Source organism: Syngnathus floridae, chromosome 8, assembly GCF_059516105.1.
Source record: "Syngnathus floridae isolate MCC-2025c chromosome 8, RoL_Sflo_1.0, whole genome shotgun sequence".
NCBI classification, from domain to species: Eukaryota; Metazoa; Chordata; class Actinopteri; order Syngnathiformes; family Syngnathidae; genus Syngnathus; species Syngnathus floridae.
Window position 1 is genome coordinate 5,469,025 of NC_142420.1, and position 20,471 is coordinate 5,489,495.

Consider the following 20,471-nt stretch of genomic DNA (forward strand, 5'->3'; position numbering starts at 1 on the left):
TATGTGGTGTGCTTTATTTGATTGCCCAAGTACACCTCACCTTTAGAACAGTAAGCATCCTTTTTAATCACTCAAAGTGAATGGACGCTAACAGTGTTAAAAAACAAACACAAACTAACAAAAATGGTATCTACCAGCATGCTTTAAATCAGATATGGGGCAAATGCGTGTTACCTTTGGAAAACCAGTGTCACCAGCCACTGTAATTTTAAATATGTTACCATTTATTATTTGGCACAGAACAGTTGAGGAGCTGAACTAGAAATATTAAATATGGTGGCTAGTCTTCATAATTTACACCTCCAATCTACAGTTATGGTTTATGGATATGGAACTATACATTGTAGTATGTCAAAGTTACATGTAAAAATATAGTGATCCTTTTGGTCTTGGTTGCAATATATCTTTTACATTTATCAATATAAACATACATATGTGTGATCTATGCTTATATTGCAATATATAATATCTGTTCTATATTTTAATATATTTTCCTATACATATATTGCAATATTTTTATTTTTATTTTGTAAGGGATCGAACACAGGCTCAGTTGGGAGCCACCTGATGAGCTCATTTGAATATTTAGCTTGTGGCGGCATATTGTAGGAATTTATAGTCGTGTTCAATAAATATTTAACTTTTAGATGCAAGCTCAATTGATTACTTTTTTGAGGAAATGTAGTTTAGTTTGCTTCACCAGCGAATAAGCTTGATATTTATCTTATTAACTCGCGGTTAATTTAGCAGCCTATTAAGCAGAACGTTAAGATGACTTATCAAATTGGTATGATTACATTAAAAAAAATAAATTGTCTACAAGCACAGAACAAAACACAGGAAGGTAAACTGATAACTTTGTATTGCTTTAATTTGACAAAATCAAACATTTAGCATGTGTCCACGATACGTTTCATGCTCATGAAGCGAGTGCTGCTCATGCCCATCTCCCTGAAGCTGCGGTGCTCGCCAGGCTTCACGTAGATCATCTTGCCGCGGAAGTTGGGTTGCTCAAACAGCAGCCAGTGGCCATCCAGCACATTGCAGGACATACATTCGCTCATGCGAAGGCGGTCCAAGATGTTTTCGCAGTCCTCCTGCAGCTCGTTGGACTGGCCGCTCATGTTCTCCCGCTCAAAGATGCGAATCCTGAACTGGCCTCGGTGCTGTTTTGGGGAAAGTAAAAAAAAAAAATTCCAGATGTTTCTTAATTTGATTTCATTCATGTCATCCATCCATATCACTTAAAGTATTTTCTCTGTCCTACAATCAGAGGTCTACCCCATCACGATCAACATTAAAAAACAATAAAAAGCAGTCCCAAGTTATCCTTAAAATGTATATCCGATATTATTGAAAGCCAATACATTATGCAAATGTAGGCAATAGCACAATTCATCTATAATGTATCGGAAAAGTTAAATAGAAATTGCAACTAAAGTTGAAAAACAACACATTCTGAATTAAAAGAGTATAAAAGCATCCTAACAAAAGCCACGGGCCTTTTTACCCACCATCGGGATGATGCGGCAGGACTTGATGCCGCTGGTCATGCCCACCGTGCTCATGGAGTCAGCGTGCTCGCCCTTCTTCATGAAGTGTTGGTTACCCATGAAGTTGGGACGCTCATAGACCATGAAGCAGCCGCTCTCCACCCGGCAGGACTGGCATCTGCTCAGGTAGGAGGAGACGTCGGAGCAGTCGCTCATGCACTCATAGGAGCGGCCCTGCAAGTTTCTCTCCTCGTAGAAGATGATCTGGGAAAGCAAAGAGGGATTTAATATTGACTTGTTTAGCCTTTTCAATGTCGCTACATGATTTCAATGTGGTTCTCTGCAAGACAGCTGCTGAATCCCTTTAGCAGTGTGTGATTTTGTGAAATAAAAAAATGGGAGTTTGTAGATACCCCTATATTAGGGAATATGGAATGCTTACCTTGCCCATGCTCATGTCAGTGGTGGTCATGTTTGTCAGGTGAGCGGCTGCTGCTGATGCTGTCCCCATCCATGTAACCCTTGGTTTTATACCTGAGTGCGCCCCACGCCGTCAGCGGGTCCCCATTGTGTAAAGCCCCTGAGCCAGCAGTATGCTATGGGGGCCCGTGTCACATGTCTAACATGGTGGTCTCGTGGCTAGGCTCTTGAAGACCAAGTAACACAAGGGCTTTTGTATTTGAAATGAAAAAAATGGCTGGTTTCATTGTGCTGAATGATGAGTTAGAGCTGATGGAAACAAAGAAAAGGAATATCGGCAATACTGTAGCTGCTGTACATTCCTTATTGAAAGTTACATTTAATTAAACTGTTGCGGCAATAGAAATGAAACAAATTATTCTTTCAACAATTTGCTATAATTGTTTGGTAGCGCTTACATTGTTTACTCATTTGTTTATATTTTCAAAGACTATTGACCTATTACCAGTTTGATAATTGATAGCTGTTGAATGTGTTCTTTAGTGAGCCACTTTATTAGTTTCAAGAATCAGTAATGTCTCCATTTCCATTGGTTTATTCCATAAGATTTTCTGTTGGCCTTTAAACGCAATTTAATGGAAGCTTTGTAGGTGTTGACTTACAATAGGGGCGAACAATGGTATTGCCCAACCGGTTCCGATAGTCACTGAACTTATGGAACCAACCAGAGCAGAGATTTTGTCAATCGGGGTAGATGTTGCTCCACCTTCGCAACTGGTGGTAGGTTGCTTCCCAAAATATTTAGGCAACATATTCCGAGGTGGAAGTGGCGCATCAGTAGATTAAATCAGACATTCGTGATATAATTATTTTGAATAGACAAATTGTATCTGCTCTCACAAAGACATGGAAAATCATTGTTTTATAATGTTTATTACATTTACAATGTCACAAATGCACTGAAACTGAGGTTGGTGGTTGCCTGGCAAGGCAGCTGTTGATCCCTGGTACTGGCGACATTTTAAACAGTATTGTAAAAATTTGTAAACAAGACAATGTAAAAATACTCATATCATATCTATAGATTATTTTCCCTGGGTGAATTATTACTATTAGTGCTGTACTGATGAGGTGAGAAGATTTGAGATTTGCCTCCATGATTTATTTGACAAACAATTGATTTTATTAATCTTATATTAGATACATTGGGGTCTAACGCACTGTGTGCGTGTCGGATTCCGGATTCGGCTTTCTTGTGTGGAGTTTGCATGTTCTCCCCGTGCCTGTGTTGGTTTCCTCCAGGTCGATTTCCTCCCACTTTCCAAAAAAACATGCACGGTTGGTTAATTGAGCTAATTAAGTACTCCAATTTTCCCTTAGGTGAGAGTGTGAGGGGGTGGGGTGGCATTTTGTGCATCACCATAGTCTACAGCAGGAGTCCCCAATCCTCAGGGTTCGGTGTCCTGCATGTTTTATGTATGTCATCCTGGTACAACACACCTGATTCAGATGATCAAACAATCAGCAGGGTGTGTGAATGCTGGATAATGATCCTGATAATTTGCAGTTGCAGCAGGAAGACATAAATCTGCTGGCTCATAAAATAAAGCTGGCGATAATATGTCCGTAGAGGAGGTGGACTTATTTACAAAGTAAATGATAAAATAATAAAAAATTATAATAAAAAAATAATAAAAATCATAAAATATTAAATAATACATGACACTTTATTTAATGGATTTTAGTTTTGTTTTATTTTAGTTGCATGAATCTGTGATGCGCCTCATGCTCGTGAAGCGAGTGATGCTCGTGCCCATCTCCTTGAAGCTGCGGTACTCGCCGGGTCTCAGGTAGATCATCTTGCCACGGAATTGGGGCTGCTCGAACATCAGCCAGTGGCCCTCCATCACCTGGCAGGACATGCACTCGCTCATGCGGAAACGCTCCATGATGTTGTCGCAATCATCCACCAGCTCGTGCGACTGGCCGCTGAGGTTCTCCCTCTCAAAGATCTTCATCCTGAACTGGCCTCTGTGCTGCTCGGAAAGTGTTCGGGACAAAGCTTTACCATCTAGCGAGGTTTCTAGCTTTGGGCGGTCATCGTTTTCTATTCACCATGGGAATCATGCGGCAGGACCTGATGCACTCTCTGGTGCCCATCATGCTCATGGCGTCGGAATACTCGCCCCTCCTCATAAAGACCTGGTTACCCATGAAGTTGGGGCGCTCATAGACCATGAAGCAGCCATTCTCAACCCGGCAGGACTGACACCTGCTCAGGTAGGACGACATGTCGGAGCAGTCGCTCGTGCACTCATAGGAGCGACCCTGGAAGTTCCTCTCCTCGTAGAAGATGATCTGGGAAAGCAGGAAGAGAAAAATATTTGGTGGCTCGAAAGCAAAATGTGGGCATTACTAAATATTCTGAGTTTGCCAGATCAACATTGAACAGGTTAAGTTGTAGGCCATTGACAGGTGAGTGGATGAATTTAAATGTTGTGTACCTTGCTCCTCATGCTACTGGTTGTGTTGCTCATGCTGGATGTGGATGTGCTGCTGTGGTGTGCCGTACCTGCTTTAACCCTTTCCTTTTATACCTGACAAAACGTTGGCTCCTCCCCTTCACAAAGCCACGAATCAGCGACTTACTATTGACACTCAGAACACAGAGGTTATGCCCATAATTTCAGAGCAGGAGGAACCTTTCAGTCTTTAGAAAAGCCTTTTCTTTCATGACAGGTTGCATTTTCAGCAGTGTTAGTCACATGACTAGTTCCAACCGTGACTTTGGATTGTTTAGTTGGGTTAAGTTTTTGGTCTTTTAAATGGATTTTAGCCATAAATTCCAACATTCTATTAGCGTTATAGACTGAAATAAACTAATTAGTTGCCAAAGAAATTCCAAATGGCTGCATTCTACCGCTCCACATTTATGTTTTATTTACGAATCATTCCATCAGTACATTTCTGACTCTGACTTTGTAATAAATACATCTTTGACTTTGAACATATGCTTGTGTAATTCACATACAAGTCATTGTTCAGAGCAAGTCGGTACCCAAGTGTGTCCCGCCATTTTGGGTGGGCAAATTTAAATTTGAATGTACTTGTATTTTTTTAAATTTTTTTGTAAAGTACAATATGGATTGAAAGAAATTATTTGTCTGGTGAAGATAACACAATTATGGAAAGAATTTCCACCAAATTAAAAAGCTTTAATTTAGTGCGAGAAGATTTGCTGAATTAAATAATTGTAAATATGTAAACAATTGGTGTTCCATTTATTTATATTTGTAGCGTAGGTAGCGCAACATTTTTAAATGATAAATCAACACCAGATATTTAATGCGGACTTAATAAAACTTAAGTTCAGTCAAAAAAATATGAACTGGGAAACAGTTTCCGTTACTGAAATGTTATTTGTTGCGATGGTCCACTTCATTTGCTTTTGGCCACGTCACTTGTCTGTTCTAAGGCTTGATTTGGAATTTGCCACAAGAAGGAGTCACACAACATAAACTGACAAGACTGAACTATTAATGAAGGCCTCTCCCCGAACAGTGAACAGTTTTTTTCTGTGCTAAGTTTTAAATGGGATGGACGCATACTGTGCATCCTTTTTACACGTGTTTGCAGCGCGTTAAGTCAAGCAAAACATGGCCTTTATTTGGTGGCTGACTTTCCCAAGATAATCGGAGGAACCAACTTGTTTTTTTTTCTAGTTTAGTAATGTATTGTATTTCTCTTCCACCACCACTTGGTCTTTCATTTCAAACTTAATTTTGCACTTGGGTGCTTTCCCAATTTTGCAAAAGCCTCTTTGAAATACAGCAGTCTTTTAAAATGAACATATAATTTTGCTCCTACTTTTTGTGGTATTAGAAAATCAGTTTATAATTCAGTTTATTTTCATAACCTAAAATTCCAGTCTGATCAAAGTCCAAACACTTTCCAAGGAACAAAAAAAAAAAAGCCAAAAAGGTGATATGTTTAGAAGTGTAGTGTTGACTGGGAGATTATTGATAAATATCGGAATGATGATGATCTCACATAGAACAATGATAAACTGATTTCCTCATTCTCCTATTCTGAAAAATATGTTACCAGTGTGTAATAATGCTTGCTTAGGCAGACAGTGTAGTTTTTGTGATTTTTTTTAATTTATGTTCTTTTCAGAGAAACATTGCAGGGAACAACTTTTACATATCCATGATGCGCCTCATGCTCATTAACCTCATGCTACTCAGGCCCAGCTCCCTGAAGCTACGGTACTCGCCGGGCTTCACGTAGATCATCTTGCCGCGGAAGTGGGGCTGCTCGAACATCAGCCAGTGGCCGTCCGTCACCTGGCAGGACATGCAGTCGTTCATGCGGAAACGCTCCATGATGTTGTCACAGTCTTCCATCAGATCGTGCGACTGGCCGCTGAAGTTCTCCCTCTCAAAGATCTTCATCCTGAACTGGCCTCTGTGCTGCTTCGGGACAGTTTGTACATTTTAAAACCCGTCCTCAACGTTTTGTGAAATTTCTCTCGCCTACCATGGGGATAGCACGGCAAGACCTGATGCAGTCCCTCATACCCATCATGCTCATAGAGTCGGCATATTCGCCTCTTCTCATGAAGAACTGATTGCCCATGAAGTTGGGACGCTCATAGACCATGAAGCAGCCATTCTCAACCCTGCAGGACTGGCACCTGCTCAGGTAGGAGGACATGTCAGAGCAGTCGCTCATGCACTCGTAGGAGCGGCCCTGGAAGTTCCTCTCCTCGAAGAAGGTGATCTGGAAAATGGATTCCTGAGTTTATAAAAGCATTTCAAAAGAGATTGCTTAAGGTATGGATTCGTGTGCTTACCCTGCCCATGGTTGTGTTGGTTTCTCAGAGACCTGTGATGCTGCTTTGGGGGCGACGCCACCGTGTCTTTTATACCTGACCAAACCCAAAGACTCTGCAGTCACCATTGTGTGTGAATCGCTGACAGAGCAACATGGTATGGAGGCCCTATGGAGTGCTGAGAGGCATTGGTCACATGTCCACTTTGACCGCATCCTCGGGAAGACTTCACAATCACGTTTTATGGTACAGAAAAATTGAACAATGAGCATTTTATTAAGGCTTCCAATAGTGACTGGGACATTAGCGTCTGATTTCCTGAAAACACGCCGCATGACACTGTGATCCGTAAGCCGACAATTTATAGGCATGAGTATCCTTTTGTCCGCCTACAACAATAGTCTGACACGTCTGTATACAAAGTATCGGCCGACAAACAAAAGTGATTTTTCTGGTGAATTGTGGAGGCAAGCGGCTATGTATGCTTGGATTCATGTGGAAAAAAAATAGATGGTGAGCCGTGAGACTTCGAAACTGTTCTGTTAATCAGGTCTGACTCAAGTCATCTGTGGTGTCATCAACGTGGTGGGGATAGTCATTCCACAGTCTTTGGACCTCAGAGTTAAAACGCTCATGGCAAATTTCCATTTGCGTTCTCCAGTGGGTTCTGAAATTTTAGCAACTGTGGGAAGATTTATGGATGGGAACAAATCATTTTACAATATGAAGGCGGCAACGTTAGACGACAAGGTGACCCAAATGCAGGTAAGCAGCCAACTAGTGCAGGATATTTTTATTCATATTTTTTATTGAGACAGAAATAGACAAAGACACACTTTTTGTCTGATGAAATATCAAACACAGTGAAGTAGGAGGTAGTGAAGTAAATCAGAAATCAGAAACTTTAAGCATCATCTTAAAGTTGAGAGCATTTCTCATGATCTCATTAAAACTATTGCGATCTGGATCAGGGATGTCTAAACCTGGTCCTCGAAGGCCTCCGTCTTGCATGTTTTTAGTACTTTAGTCTGATTCAATTGATCAGGATAGTTATCAAGCTTCTTCATATGCTTGCTGATGAGCTGTTCATTTGAGTGTGTGGAAGACGGAAACATCTAAAGCATGCAGGATAATAGTCCTTGAGGACCACAGTTGCACAACCCTGATTGAGACATTCATGTATTTGATTGCGGCTTCCACTTTCAAAAGCAACACACCTACACGCTACATCACAATTTTTTTGCCTGGGCTTCCTCCACAATGCAACATGACAAATTTCAAACGGGGTTCCTAAAATATAATGTAGCAAGTACTTGTACATTGCATCAGAATGGTTGTCCACCATTGCAAAGGGTGCCCCTAAGTAAAAACTTCCTGGGTCATCTTGTGAGACCTAGCGCTCGAGGAGAGTCTCTGTTCAAACACGAAAACTTTATTTTTCAACAGTGCCAAGTCATGTTTCTGCTAAAGTTCTTAATTCTGGGGTAAATTTACTACGGGCCTTCTGTGTGAGTGGTTTGAACTCCGCCTGGCAACAAGTGTCGCAAGTGTTTCTGCATATATATTATATATTCATTTTATTTTATGTATTTATTAATATTAATATCTTTATTATATAATTAATATTTCTTTATTTATTATTTATTTTATTTTTGATTGAATCTTAAATGATTTGTGTTGTGATTTATAGCATGATGAGTTGTAGCCCGAAACAATTTATTTTCAAATAACACCACTTGTCTGATTGAAATAAAGTACAAGACCAAAATTTAGGAAGTCATGATATTTATTTGAGCAACAATGTACAATTAGCATGAATCTGTGATGCGCTTCATGCTCATGAAGCGAGTGATGCTCATGCCCATCTCCCTGAAGCTGCGGTGCTCCCCGGGCCTCACGTAGACCATCCTGCCTCTGTGGTTGGGCTGCTCAAACAGCAGCCAGTTGCCCTCCATCACCTGGCAGGACATGCATTCCGTCATGCCGAAACGCTCCATGATGTCGTCGCAGTCGTCCAACAGTTCGTTCATCTGACCGCCCAGGTTCTCCCTCTCAAAGATCTTGATCCTGAACTGACCTCTGTGCTGTTATGGGGATCATAGCAGAATCAGGAATTAGACAAAACAGCAGGAACATTCCCATGGCATTTGTTGTGTGTTAGATCTACCGTGGAGATCATGCGGCAGGACTTAACACCGCTGCTCAGGCCCATCAGATTCATGTAGTCGGGGTACTCGCCCCTCCTCATGAAGTACTGGTTGCCTATGAAGTTGGTGCGCTCGTAGACCATGAAGCAGCCGCTCTCCACCCGGCAGGACTGGCACTTGCTCAAGTAGGAGGACATGTCGGCGCAGTCGCTCATGCACTCGTAAGAGCGACCCTGGAAGTTCCTCTCCTCGAATAAGATGATCTGGTGGGAAAACAAAACCATCTTTAATTTGCTGGCATAATAAAGTGAAATAACCAGTTGAGGTGGTTTACCTACCTTGCCCATATTGATGGCGGTGGTCTACTGGATCGTTGACTGAACTGAGCTTGAACTGACACCTCTCTGTCTGAACATGCCTCATTTATACCTGACAAAAGACAAAGACTGCGTGCCCCCTATTGTCTAATGTCCTGAGCAAGCACCTGACTTTAAAAGCCTATAGTGTTGTGTAGCTTGCATATATACCCACAAGGTCATAATGTCCACGTAGAATTTTCCCTTGACAGGAGACTTACTTTTTGTCACCAATTTTAAATAAATAGTATATTAAATGATTTGATGCAGAGTCAATCAAGCATACCTGGCCCATGTCTAATCTAACATGTACCAACTATGAGAAGTGTTTTTTTTTGTGATTTCTGGTATGTATGCACCAACATAAATTGAGTAATATTTTAGAATATTTTATCTACGGAACAATTATCATCATACTTTGTACTTGTGATGCCATTTTCACCCAAGAGCAAGTGCCAAAATGGCTGCCCCCTCTGATATGGATACAAATGTGCGGATTTTGCTGCTTAATTCATATTCCACAAACACAATAATAATGCTGTGTTTGGACCACTGAGGGAATATTACTGTAATGATTTTTTTTTACTTGACTTCCATTCAAGCCATACTTTGAATTGAATGCTGAAATTTTATTAACACATAAAACAATAGTTTTCGGGGGGGATTACATCCGAGATGTGTGCTTTATTGGCCAGATGCTCAAACTTCAGTCAGTGGTCCTCAATCAACTGGCAGGACATGCAGTGATGTTGTCGCAGTCTTCCTGCAGCTTGTGGGACTGGCTGCTCAAGTTCTCTGAATTGTCAATGGAAACAGAAAAGTTAAAACGGCAAAAAGGTACTCCTTCGAATTATTTGAATTTTATATCATGGGGGTAGCATTGCAGGATCTGATCTCTGGTGTCCATCACGCTCATGGAATCTGCATACTCGCCCCTCCTCATGATGACCTGATTTTCACCAGTTCTGTGTCAATCATCCCAAGTATGACCTAATCATTAGTTAATAACTATTTTTCTAAATATCACAAACAAGGTGAAAACTGTTTAATAGTAGCGACACAAATCAAACCGTAGCCTACTAGTTAAGGTGGCGTGAAGTTCGGTGCCCTTTTGACTACACTGCAAAACTGTTTAAAATTCAGAGAGAGTGTTAAAAAGAGTTGCATTGATGCCACGTCTTTGGGTAATGATTGAAGTTGACTTGTTCAGCATCATTTTGTTCTTTGCTTGCATGAGAGAATCAAACTCCCCTAAGGTAGATGGAACTTTTACATGCAGTTATTTAATGGAAAAAAAAATGCCTCGTAAGTTGATTTCCACTTTTCTGGTTCCAAATGTTTAAAACAGATTGGCCAATAGTTTTATTTCATGTGACGTCACCTTGTCACATGTGCTACACAGCCAATCGGGTTCATGAATATGTTTGGGTGACCTTTTTTAGGACTGGTGACACGCGCACCTAACCCTGTTCAGTCTAATGAGAATATTTTGTCGGCTGCTTGACAAACACAATGCCTTTTCTCCAAAGTGCAACATCTAAATATAAAATGAAGGACTTTGATTGCATCGAAGTGTTCATGTTCGCATTATCTGTGTCTTTGGAATTCTCAATCTGGAAAACAAGGCCTTACCAAGTTATGTGAGTATTGTTTTGCATGAAAACCTTTCGGGTTTTCTCATTTAGTCAATGCAGGCCTGTGGGAAATTGAGTTGTGTTTGTTAATTGTATAGTGTCCATTCTTCTGTTTGGCTGCTTGGTAATTTTTTTGAATCAACCTACTTTCAGGAAAATTGAGAACATCTTCTTGACGATAAGGCATTTCTTTTGACCGCAAGTTATTTCTTTCTGATTAGTATTACCTGAATGCATTTACAATGGACTAATATTGGAATTTTTTTTTACAAATATATTATTTTCCTAATAGACTATACACTATTTTGATTAAACCGCAATAGCTCAATTGTCTTTTACACACACACACACAGGATCAATCTGATGGCAATAATTAGTACAACACATTCAGTCATATTATAAGTTATGAAGCATTTATTGATATGAATTATGACATTTTCAAAGTAGAAGCCTCTTAACAAGTTTCCATGATGCGTCTGATGGATGCAATCCTCATGTCAACTGAACCCGTCCCCATTTCTCTGATGCTCCTGTATTCTCCGGGCCTCAGGTAGAGCATTCTGCCCCTGAAGTGGGGCTGCTCGTACAGCAGCCAGTGGCCCTCTGTCACTTGGGCGGACAGGCATTCAGACATACGCAGGCTGTCCTGGATGTTCTCGCAGTCGTCGAGCAGCTCGTTCACCTGACCTCCAAAGTTCTCTCTCTCAAATATCTTCATCCTGAATGGACCTCGGTGCTACAAAATGAAGGAGACAGCTTAGGGGGAGGGCTTGGTGGCGAAACATTTTGCGCAAATAACAGACACCAACTTGATTTTTTTTACCATGGGGATCATACGGCAGGAACGGATGCAATCACTCATGCTGATTCCCATCAGGCGCTGGTTGTCGGGGTACTCTCCTCTACGGACCAGCATCTGGTGGCCAATAAAATTCGAGCGCTCGTAGACCATGAAGCAACCGCTCTCCACCCGGCATGAGCTGCAACGGCTCAGGAAAGAGGTCAACTCGGCGCAGTCGCTGCTGGTCTCATAGGAGCGACCCTGGAAGTTCCTGTCCTCATAGAAGATGATCTGCAAAAACATTCAGAATCTCAACAGCCATGCTAAAAGAAAACAAAAAAATCTTTTGACATACTCTGCCCATGCTGACGTCCGATCCTGTCCCTGATTGCACTGCTGTCTGTCCCCAGCTGCCGAAACCTTTTATAGCTGCTCATGATAGCTAAATGATCTATGGAGCCTTTGTGAGGAACATCTTACTCAGCAGCGCAGCATACGGGCCTGTAATGTTTGTTCAATTGCTCTGCAAATAGTTATTATTCCTGACTGTATGCATATGGTCCAGTGCCAATTGTGGCCACCTCTCCTATGGGGTGAGGATGTGTCAGCTGGGCCTCTTTGTGTTCGCTCTGTGGGCACCATCACTTTGTTGGTTCCTATTCTTATGCAAGGTGAAAGCAGACTGTATTTTTGTGTCATAATTCGCCGGTGCTGATTATAATTTTTTTTTTGGTACCTCTGGATTTTCTTCAATTATTCAAAACAGTGGGGGGTACAAAACCCAAGTTAAATGATTATTTTACACATCGTTGTATGGTATTGTTACAGTTCGATTAATCGCCATTCATTCTTCACACAGCCACTGGAAACGGTGATATAACTCGGTCCAACTGCAGGTGAGCGAGAGAGCAAAATTTCACGATGCTATGCGCTGGCAGTGTAGAAACACTTGTATTTCTTAAAACCTTATTTTTCTGTGCACTTAAAAATATTACTTGTGTTATTATCTTGATTTAATTTTGTGATTTTTAACTTATCATTTTACAATTTTATTTAATCCTTTTATTGGGTGCATATTGGGAACATTTTTTTAGGTCAAATAAGTGCATGGTAAACAAAAGCTTATCATTTGCAATTACTCTATTGTATTTTATTTTTAGGGTTATTGAATAGGCAATAACAAAATCATACCAATTTATGAGTTATTTATGAAGCAACTGACATTCAGAAGTTATTGGACTGCAAATATTGAGATCTTAAAATATTGCTTAATCAATATGTTGTGGTCATTACCATTGCAATTAGTTTGGTGTCTGCCCTGCGTACTGTCGCAGTGTGCAGTTCCCCCTCTTATGTTGGAAGCAGAAGTACAAGGGAACTTAACTCAGTATTGTTTCTAAGAGCATTATTCTATTTTTATACTTTTCTTTGAGCTTGACTAGGCCCATTTTCCATGACCCCACTGTTGGATTGTCTAGTGTGGAGATCAGCAGTAAATGCTGTAGCCATTGTAATGACAATGCTGCGCGCTGCTCAGCGAGTGTATAAATCCACAACGGGTCTGTGGAGAATGTTCTGATAAACAAAACTGTTGCTAAAAGTTGTGAGAAGCCCAAACATGGAGCAAGTGGGAAAGGTAGGACGATTTTGTCAGAACTTGCCACCATAATGAGTTTTTTTTTATTGTTTTTATTGAGTTTTGAATGACCTACTTTCCTTATTTAATCCATATACAAAGGTACATTCCGGTTTAATTAGTCTCTTTCAAATCAACTTTGCTCGATGAAATGAATGAAAATGGCGTTAATTCGTACAACCCCCCCGAAAAAAACATTTTTGTTCAGCAACTTTTTTTTCTAAGCCGAAAAGAAGCACTGTACAATAGTCTATTTATAATTATGCACAGTTATGTTACAAACTAGAATGTAAAAAAAACCCCAAAATAACACTTTCATTGAACTTAAGGCCTCTTTATACTCTCGTGGGCAGAAGTCGTCTGGACGTCACACCTTTGATGAGCACAGTTTGCCTTCACACTTGTGTGCACTTGGGGCATCTGTGTTATGTGCCATTGTGGGATGGATCAAAACTTTTCCCACCCAATTGTGGTGGCATCCCTCATTTGCATTAAGATCGGCAGCCAGAGTACAGTGTGCCCTCGTATGGTTGAAATTGCAGAAATAAAAATAGACTCACTGTAGTTAATGCATGACATTGGTGGGTAAACTGCAAGATCCCCCCTTGTGGATTTTGTTGTGAACCACTCATGTGACGTGGACAGTTGGAGACCACCATGCATCTGCCTGTGACACCCACTCCAGTAAGAACAAGTGCATTATAATTAAATAAAAAAAAAATAGGAAAATTATTATTATTCGTTTAATGAATTGATTTCTATTACTATAGAGAATATAGACCTTTTGGTACATTTCTTTTTTTTTATTGTGCTTTTCTCCTTTCCCCCCTCTGTACATACATTTACTGTGTTAAAAAGTGTGTTATGAAATTTTTAAGTGTTTTAATGAACAGAAATGTGTTAAGGGCATGCAGGAGGGGTCAAACTATAACAAATATTTCGGGTGGGTTTGAAACATATCTCGTGCGTATCTGTATTTTATTTCTTTTGTTGTATATTGTGCTATGTAGCAACAACATCCTCACATTTTGGTGCCCAGATCATCTTTTACCAAGACCAGAACTTCCAGGGCGACTATTACGAGTGCAGCAGTGACTGTCCCGAGCTGAGTAGTCACTTGAGTCGCTGCGGCTCTGTGCGTGTCAAGAGCGGGGCCTGGGTTCTGTTCGAGAGGCCCAACTACTTGGGCGGCCAGTACGTCCTCACTAGTGGCGAGTACCCAGACTACCATCACTGGAAGGGCACCACTGACAGCGTCCGCTCATGCCACGCTATCCCCAATGTACGTTCCATAGTAGCCATTCTCAATGGCAGCTTCATTCATTCATTCAGAATTTTGGTGAATCCCAATGCAAAAAAAAGTCTAAATATTCTGAAATAAACTAAATTTTTAATATTCCCTATGTTTATGATGATGAACATAATCAGAAAAAAGTTTGTTTTATGAAAATAATGATGAATAAGAGAATTGGATGGCATTATAATTAGAAAACAATTTAGATTGTAATATTACAAGAAAAAAATACAAGACGTTTTAAGTTTTCAAAAATGCATTGCAATTTTATGAGCTGTAAATTACAATATTAATCTTAAAAATATGACAATAAATATGAGAAAATAATTTGAATTTTCCAATTATACTGTACATTTTCATAAATTGTAAAATCATAGGGGGAAATCCTCAATTTCATGAGTTTTCTTAATATTATGAACCATAAATAAACCTAATTTAACCATAACCATAACCAGAAATTAACTTAATTCAATTTAATTAATAATTAATCAGAAAATAGTTCTAGTTTATTGAGAGGAAAGCAATATTATTACATTTTATTTATTTTTTGTAAAATAAACTGATATTAAGAGGAAATGTCAGAATTTTACAAAAATTAAGATGAATTACTTTGAAAAAAGTGTAATTTTATGATAATTGTCGTAAGAAATTATATTGTGTTTGTTTGTGTGTTTCATTATAATTTGATGAACATAGTCTTACACATTTGTTTATTTACTTGTTTTCCAGTTTTCTGGCACATTCCGAATCCGCGTTTATGAGAAGCCCGACTTCAGTGGTGAAATGCTGGAGTGCACGCAAGATGTCAATCAGCTATCAGATGTTTGGTCCCCTGGGGCCATTCACTCTGCCCAAGTACAGGACGGCGCCTGGACCTTTTACGAGCTTCCAGACTATTGCGGACGGCAGTACCTGCTGGAGAGGGGCCAGTACCGCCGCTTTGGTGAGTGGGCCGCCATGGAGCCCACGGTGGGATCCCTTCGGCGTGTCCGTGATATTTAGATGCAACTTTACTTTGAAAGATAAATAAAAATAGGATGCAACGAAGCAGGATTTAGAGGCTGTTTATTTATTTTTTTAATATACGGCCTATTAATGTAATTCTAATACTGTACGTTAAAAGGTAGAATTTTGAGAAAGCCAATATTATCTTAGATGCAAATTATAATATTCCAGGAACTCATGGATGAAGTCCTAATATGGTAAAAAGCTGCCGAGGTGTAAATTGTGTTCTGAAAAAAAGAGAATATGAGGAAAGGGGGATTATTTTACAAGAACACAGGAAAAAAAGTCCAACTTCAGTGAACTCATTGTTTAGTGGGGGTAAGATAAAAGAATTAACGTTAGAATGAAGTTGTTGGAAAAGTTTCATTTTTATCAGAAGTCAAAATAGCAACAAAAAAAGCGGAAAAGAGAAATCTTGTTCGAGAAGTCTTGCTCATCCATCCATCCATCCATCCATCCATCCATCCATCATCCATCCATCCATCCATCCATCCATCCATCCATCCATCCATCCATCCATCCATCCATCCATCCATCCATCCATCCATCCATCCATCCATCCATCCATCCATCCATCCATCCATCCATCCATCCATCCATCCATCCATCCATCCGATGAGGCCACGTCACATTGAGCAACAAAGACGTGATTACTCAGCGGCATTTGTCAGTCAGAGCGTGGCCACGCCAGCTGGTGTTACGATCTGATGACTCGGCGGGATTTGCTGGTGCATGCCAGCTGCTGTTAGTGCTGAAGCTCAGATCACTGGAATGACACTGAAAACAACTACAACACAAAGGAGGCATGGCTCCCAGGTTTGTCACATCCCTGTAGCTGATGCAAAATTCCAACAATATCCAAAAAGCATAGAGCATTACTCAGAAATGAAATAATTTCCTCCATCTGTCCATTTATCTATCCACCTATCCATCTATCTGTCTATCTATCCACCTATTCATCCATCCATCCACAGGTAGAAGGGGATACACGAAAGATCAGGCACGCCAGAAAATTTGTTGAATAAGCAAAAGTGGAGCAAATGATACTCAAAAAATAGAAGACACCCTAGAAATAGCGGGATACCCTAAATGTATCTACAATAAAGGCCTAGTCAAAAATCAGAACGTCCTCAGGAAGCAGAGAGCTTGGGACTGGTGTCAGGATGTTTTTACTGAGTTTTTAAATGTCCAAACTCTGTAGTCCTACTGGTATCCGCTAGATGGTAGCACTGTTACGTTACAATGATCGGGCTAGGCCCAGTCGACCTTTGCATTCGAATGGTCGACTTTGATGTCCAATAGAGTCCTACCCAAGAATATATTGAAATCAAATGCAAAAAATGACCTATTATCTCACATTATAATATCAACAATTATTGTATTTCAGATATTTTTCAAATGGACTTGTAGTTTTCAAGTGAGGCCTTCGTGGCATCAAGCTTCGAGGTAACAGCATTGCCATGGAAACCAACGTGTGCTCCACTTATCTGTAATCCATCCTCCATCCTGGATGTGACCAGAAAAGCAAAATGTCGTTTTTTTCCACTAGTATTCCTCGTGTTCAACTCACGTGGATTCCCTAACACTGGCGTGAACGCCATGTGATTTGCTATGCTGACGTCTCCTCACATTGCTCATTTGCATGGAAGGGAAACGCCTGATGGCCCAAAACGTCTCCACACATCCTTAGTCGCAGCTAGTTGCACAATCAGTGCCAATTTTATGCAAATATACAAATAACATCTAATATTTTTTTAACAGAATCCCATTTTTGATCCAAAAATACTGTTTTTGTTCAGCTGACTAAAGCTGACTAGGCTGGTTACTTTCTTCTAAGCGTCTTTTAACTTGGGCCAGCAGCACCACAGATGGCTTTCATTGCACCCACGCTAGCTAAAGCAAACACTCCTTTATGACCAAGGAACAGAGGGACTCAAACCTCCCCGACACACACACATGCGAGTGTTTACAGTCGCGTATGAGGGGGATCCTGGGAGGCGGCTATTTTTAGCTCCGATTTCATCATTCCTCTCCTCTGCTGGAGCTCTCCACTGCATTCTAATGAAGAGACCTTGTGTTTGCAGCACGCTCACAAGATAGGGAAGCGAGAACGCTGTGACTTTCACCCCCCCCCCCTGCTTTTCTGGAATTCAGAGACCTTGACAATGTTGCAATTGCATGAGGTCTGACCTCAGTGTAGGTCACATGAAAAGGCGGTTCATGAAAGCTGCAACACACAATATATGAATAAAGCATGACAGGGAGTGAAGGTTGCCAGTGGCGTACCAAGGTCGCATGCTAACTAGCAGGCGAGGCTTTATTTGTTTGTTTGTGACCTTGCAAATTCTTGTTTGCATATTTTTAGCCATTAGTCTGAACCTTTAGATATCAAGGTTGCCATTATATTTGGAGGATATTCCACACATTGATATCATCATACAAAAAATATTGCTATTATAAAAAATATTGCTATTTTCTGCTTCAGTTAATCTTCATTTATTCACAAATTTGCCATTTTAGAATTCATTTATTCGCTGATTTTTGTATTTTTAAAATAGCTTCTGTGGTATTTGTTGAAATACTTGCACATCAGCATTGCAGAGAGCTAGAGGCTTTACCAGAGGCAAAATCTGAAATACACTACACAAATGTTACCATTAAATACACCACTAGCATCACGAGTATCTTATAAAATACCAACAAAACACTTCCACGACAGTCTGGAGTGAACACCTCACTGTCTTCTGGGTTGGAAACTGCCTGGATCATCTTGAGTCCTGTGCAAAGAGAATCTTGTTTCAAATTATATTCCCCACAGAAGGAGAAGAAAATGATTCATTCATTCCAAGGGTGCTTTCAGAGTCTATTTTCAGAAAAGTGTTGTCTTTTAAAAAGGGGGTGTGACCAACGGATGAGACAAGATTCCCAAAACAGGCTCTATTGATAGAACTCTCAGGAAGCAGATGGGGGGAGCGACATATCTGGCATGAAGCGGTGTGTTTTTATTTTGCTTGATTTTTTTTTTTTCTGATGCTCTTTAACATCTTCATACTGCTGTCATTGGCCACTTCTGTTCTTGGAAACAAAAACTCCAAGGTATCTATTAATTGAGACGGAGAGAGACGCTTGATATGTCAAGAAGTATTTTTATTATATGAACATGGTAAAAAAAATATTACTGCATTTGACTAATGCAAAAACAAGATCGATAAAAAAAACAATATTGCCAATATTTGGGTTTGGAAATGATTATTAGCTATGCAGTTATGATTACGAAAATACACATCCTCTCTTTCCTTTTCCAACAGCAAAACAAAGTACAAATCCACATTGCTCATATGGACATTTTTGTCAAGGTTTTTTGAGGGGTAATGAAATTTTTGTGAAGCGACAGCATGCAGTCATGCACATGACTGGTGTTTTGATTTGAGGCAGCAGGGAAGGGGGGCAGGAGTGGTGTGTGAAAGGTAGCACGAATGGAGCATTTTAATTAAAAACTGCTGAGACACAGCGACCCTGGAAGAAGAAGTACAGAATTTGCCAGATTCCGACCGTGCCCGACGAGGAAAAGCAATGACGTGAAGCCAATTAGTTCCATCGCAGGATGCTGCACCTCTCTGCAAGCGCTCATTTTCTGATGGACACACACCGTTTCAAATTTTTGAAAATACATTTTGAAGTTGGGTCTGTTTCCACTGGTGGTGGTTTACATGAATAACTGGTGATGACAACAAAAATAGCTCATAATTGTTTAATTTAATAGCTTGAAAGTAACCAAAATCACTAGTAATAATCTTAAGAAGGTCAAATAGGACTTTTATTTTTATTAAGTTGGCAAATTTCATGAATAATGACAAGAGGACTGATTGCATTAATATAATGCATATATTATGCCGTGTTTGACTGAGTATGCTGTGAATTTCAATTTTAACTCAATCGATAATTTTTAGATGTGTTCATTACTCAAGGTGGAGGACTGGCAGTTATGACAAACTACATCAGGGGTGTCAAACTAATTTTTTTGGCGGGCCGCATTGTAGTCATAGCTTCTTTCGGAGGGCCATTATGACTGTCAACCCAAATCAATGTATGAGCACATCATATTCGATACAGTAAAAGCTACAAAACAAACTGACATATAACTCGTTTTCAAATCAGACGAGTAAAAACTGGTCAAATATTTAAAGAAAAAAAGATATTATTAAAAGTGAAGACAATTTGCAATTCTAGTTATGACACAAATTTGATGCACAATTTGTCTTCGCGGGCCACATAAAATAATGTGGCGGGCCGTATCTGGCCCCCGGGCCTTGAGTTTGACACCTGTGGTCTACATTGTGTGTGTTTTATTTATTTTTCTCTAGATTGTGCTCAGGCTGGATTCAGATGGTTGAGTGAGAACATATAAACTATATGCAGTGCTCCACTTTGGAAATGATGAGCCATCCCTTGTGTAATTGTCCATGTGAGTGCTCGGTAATCACATTCAAATGGAGACCCAGGAGAGTACACAAGGATGTTCATTGAAGTGAATCCACCAGCAAAGACGGAAATGAAACAAAATGATTACTTTCAATGTAAAGATGCAGAGGATGCACTGCATGACCTCCTTGGCTCTGGACTCACTAATTTGCTAATTAACCATTAGCACGCTCTTTCGCCTCTCACAACCATCCTAATCATTTTTCAGTGTGTCTAGATAATGATGTAAACTGGAAATAATGTATTAAACATAATAGAATTTGTTTATACTCATTTTATTCTATACTTCTCAGTCCTTTGTGAGGTCCACTGAGACGCAGACTGGATCATATTTGTTCATTTATTAGCTGCCAACCATTTTACAATCTAACAGGGTTGAAGCTGTTCAT

At 40.1% G+C, this 20,471-nt stretch overlaps 6 protein-coding genes across 8 annotated transcripts; 1 reads left to right on the top strand and 5 right to left on the bottom strand.

Annotated features, from left to right (window-relative positions):
* Positions 1-853: 853 nt before the first annotated feature.
* On the bottom strand, positions 854-1,980 carry LOC148394138 (gamma-crystallin M3-like). Its single transcript, XM_088383034.1, has 3 exons — positions 1,936-1,980; positions 1,515-1,757; positions 854-1,166 (listed from the first exon to the last, which is right to left on the bottom strand). The coding sequence occupies exons 1-3, from the start codon at positions 1,963-1,965 to the stop codon at positions 891-893; spliced, it is 549 nt and encodes a 182-aa protein (XP_088239160.1). The 5' UTR covers positions 1,966-1,980; the 3' UTR covers positions 854-890.
* A 1,660-nt stretch (positions 1,981-3,640) lies between these two features.
* Positions 3,641-4,581, bottom strand: LOC148394139 (gamma-crystallin M3-like). The gene is made up of 3 exons (XM_088383968.1): positions 4,418-4,581; positions 4,029-4,271; positions 3,641-3,949 (listed from the first exon to the last, which is right to left on the bottom strand). Exons 1-3 carry the CDS (start codon positions 4,448-4,450, stop codon positions 3,671-3,673), a joined length of 555 nt encoding a protein of 184 aa, XP_088240094.1. The 5' UTR covers positions 4,451-4,581; the 3' UTR covers positions 3,641-3,670.
* A 1,470-nt stretch (positions 4,582-6,051) lies between these two features.
* Positions 6,052-7,061, bottom strand: LOC148394140 (gamma-crystallin M3-like). 2 transcript variants are annotated; one of them, XM_088383975.1, is made up of 3 exons: positions 6,769-7,061; positions 6,453-6,695; positions 6,052-6,385 (listed from the first exon to the last, which is right to left on the bottom strand). In XM_088383975.1, exons 1-3 carry the CDS (start codon positions 6,775-6,777, stop codon positions 6,113-6,115), a joined length of 525 nt encoding a protein of 174 aa, XP_088240101.1. In that variant the 5' UTR covers positions 6,778-7,061; the 3' UTR covers positions 6,052-6,112. The 2 variants fall into 2 exon arrangements, with proteins under 2 accessions (XP_088240101.1, XP_088240100.1); XM_088383974.1 differs by having other exon boundaries at positions 6,052-6,388.
* A 1,454-nt stretch (positions 7,062-8,515) lies between these two features.
* On the bottom strand, positions 8,516-9,387 carry LOC148394141 (gamma-crystallin M3-like). The gene is made up of 3 exons (XM_088383973.1): positions 9,233-9,387; positions 8,915-9,157; positions 8,516-8,831 (listed from the first exon to the last, which is right to left on the bottom strand). The coding sequence occupies exons 1-3, from the start codon at positions 9,239-9,241 to the stop codon at positions 8,556-8,558; spliced, it is 528 nt and encodes a 175-aa protein (XP_088240099.1). The 5' UTR covers positions 9,242-9,387; the 3' UTR covers positions 8,516-8,555.
* A 1,888-nt stretch (positions 9,388-11,275) lies between these two features.
* On the bottom strand, positions 11,276-12,179 carry LOC148394142 (gamma-crystallin M3-like). Of its 2 annotated transcripts, XM_088383970.1 has the most exons (3): positions 12,021-12,179; positions 11,708-11,956; positions 11,276-11,620 (listed from the first exon to the last, which is right to left on the bottom strand). In XM_088383970.1, exons 1-3 carry the CDS (start codon positions 12,027-12,029, stop codon positions 11,339-11,341), a joined length of 540 nt encoding a protein of 179 aa, XP_088240096.1. In that variant the 5' UTR covers positions 12,030-12,179; the 3' UTR covers positions 11,276-11,338. The 2 variants fall into 2 exon arrangements, with proteins under 2 accessions (XP_088240096.1, XP_088240095.1); XM_088383969.1 differs by lacking the exon at positions 12,021-12,179 and having other exon boundaries at positions 11,708-11,968.
* Positions 12,180-12,587: 408 nt separating this feature from the next.
* LOC148394143 (gamma-crystallin M2-like) lies at positions 12,588-15,642 on the top strand. Its single transcript, XM_088383972.1, has 3 exons — positions 12,588-13,301; positions 14,341-14,583; positions 15,325-15,642. The coding sequence occupies exons 1-3, from the start codon at positions 13,284-13,286 to the stop codon at positions 15,595-15,597; spliced, it is 534 nt and encodes a 177-aa protein (XP_088240098.1). The 5' UTR covers positions 12,588-13,283; the 3' UTR covers positions 15,598-15,642.
* Positions 15,643-20,471: the final 4,829 nt, after the last annotated feature.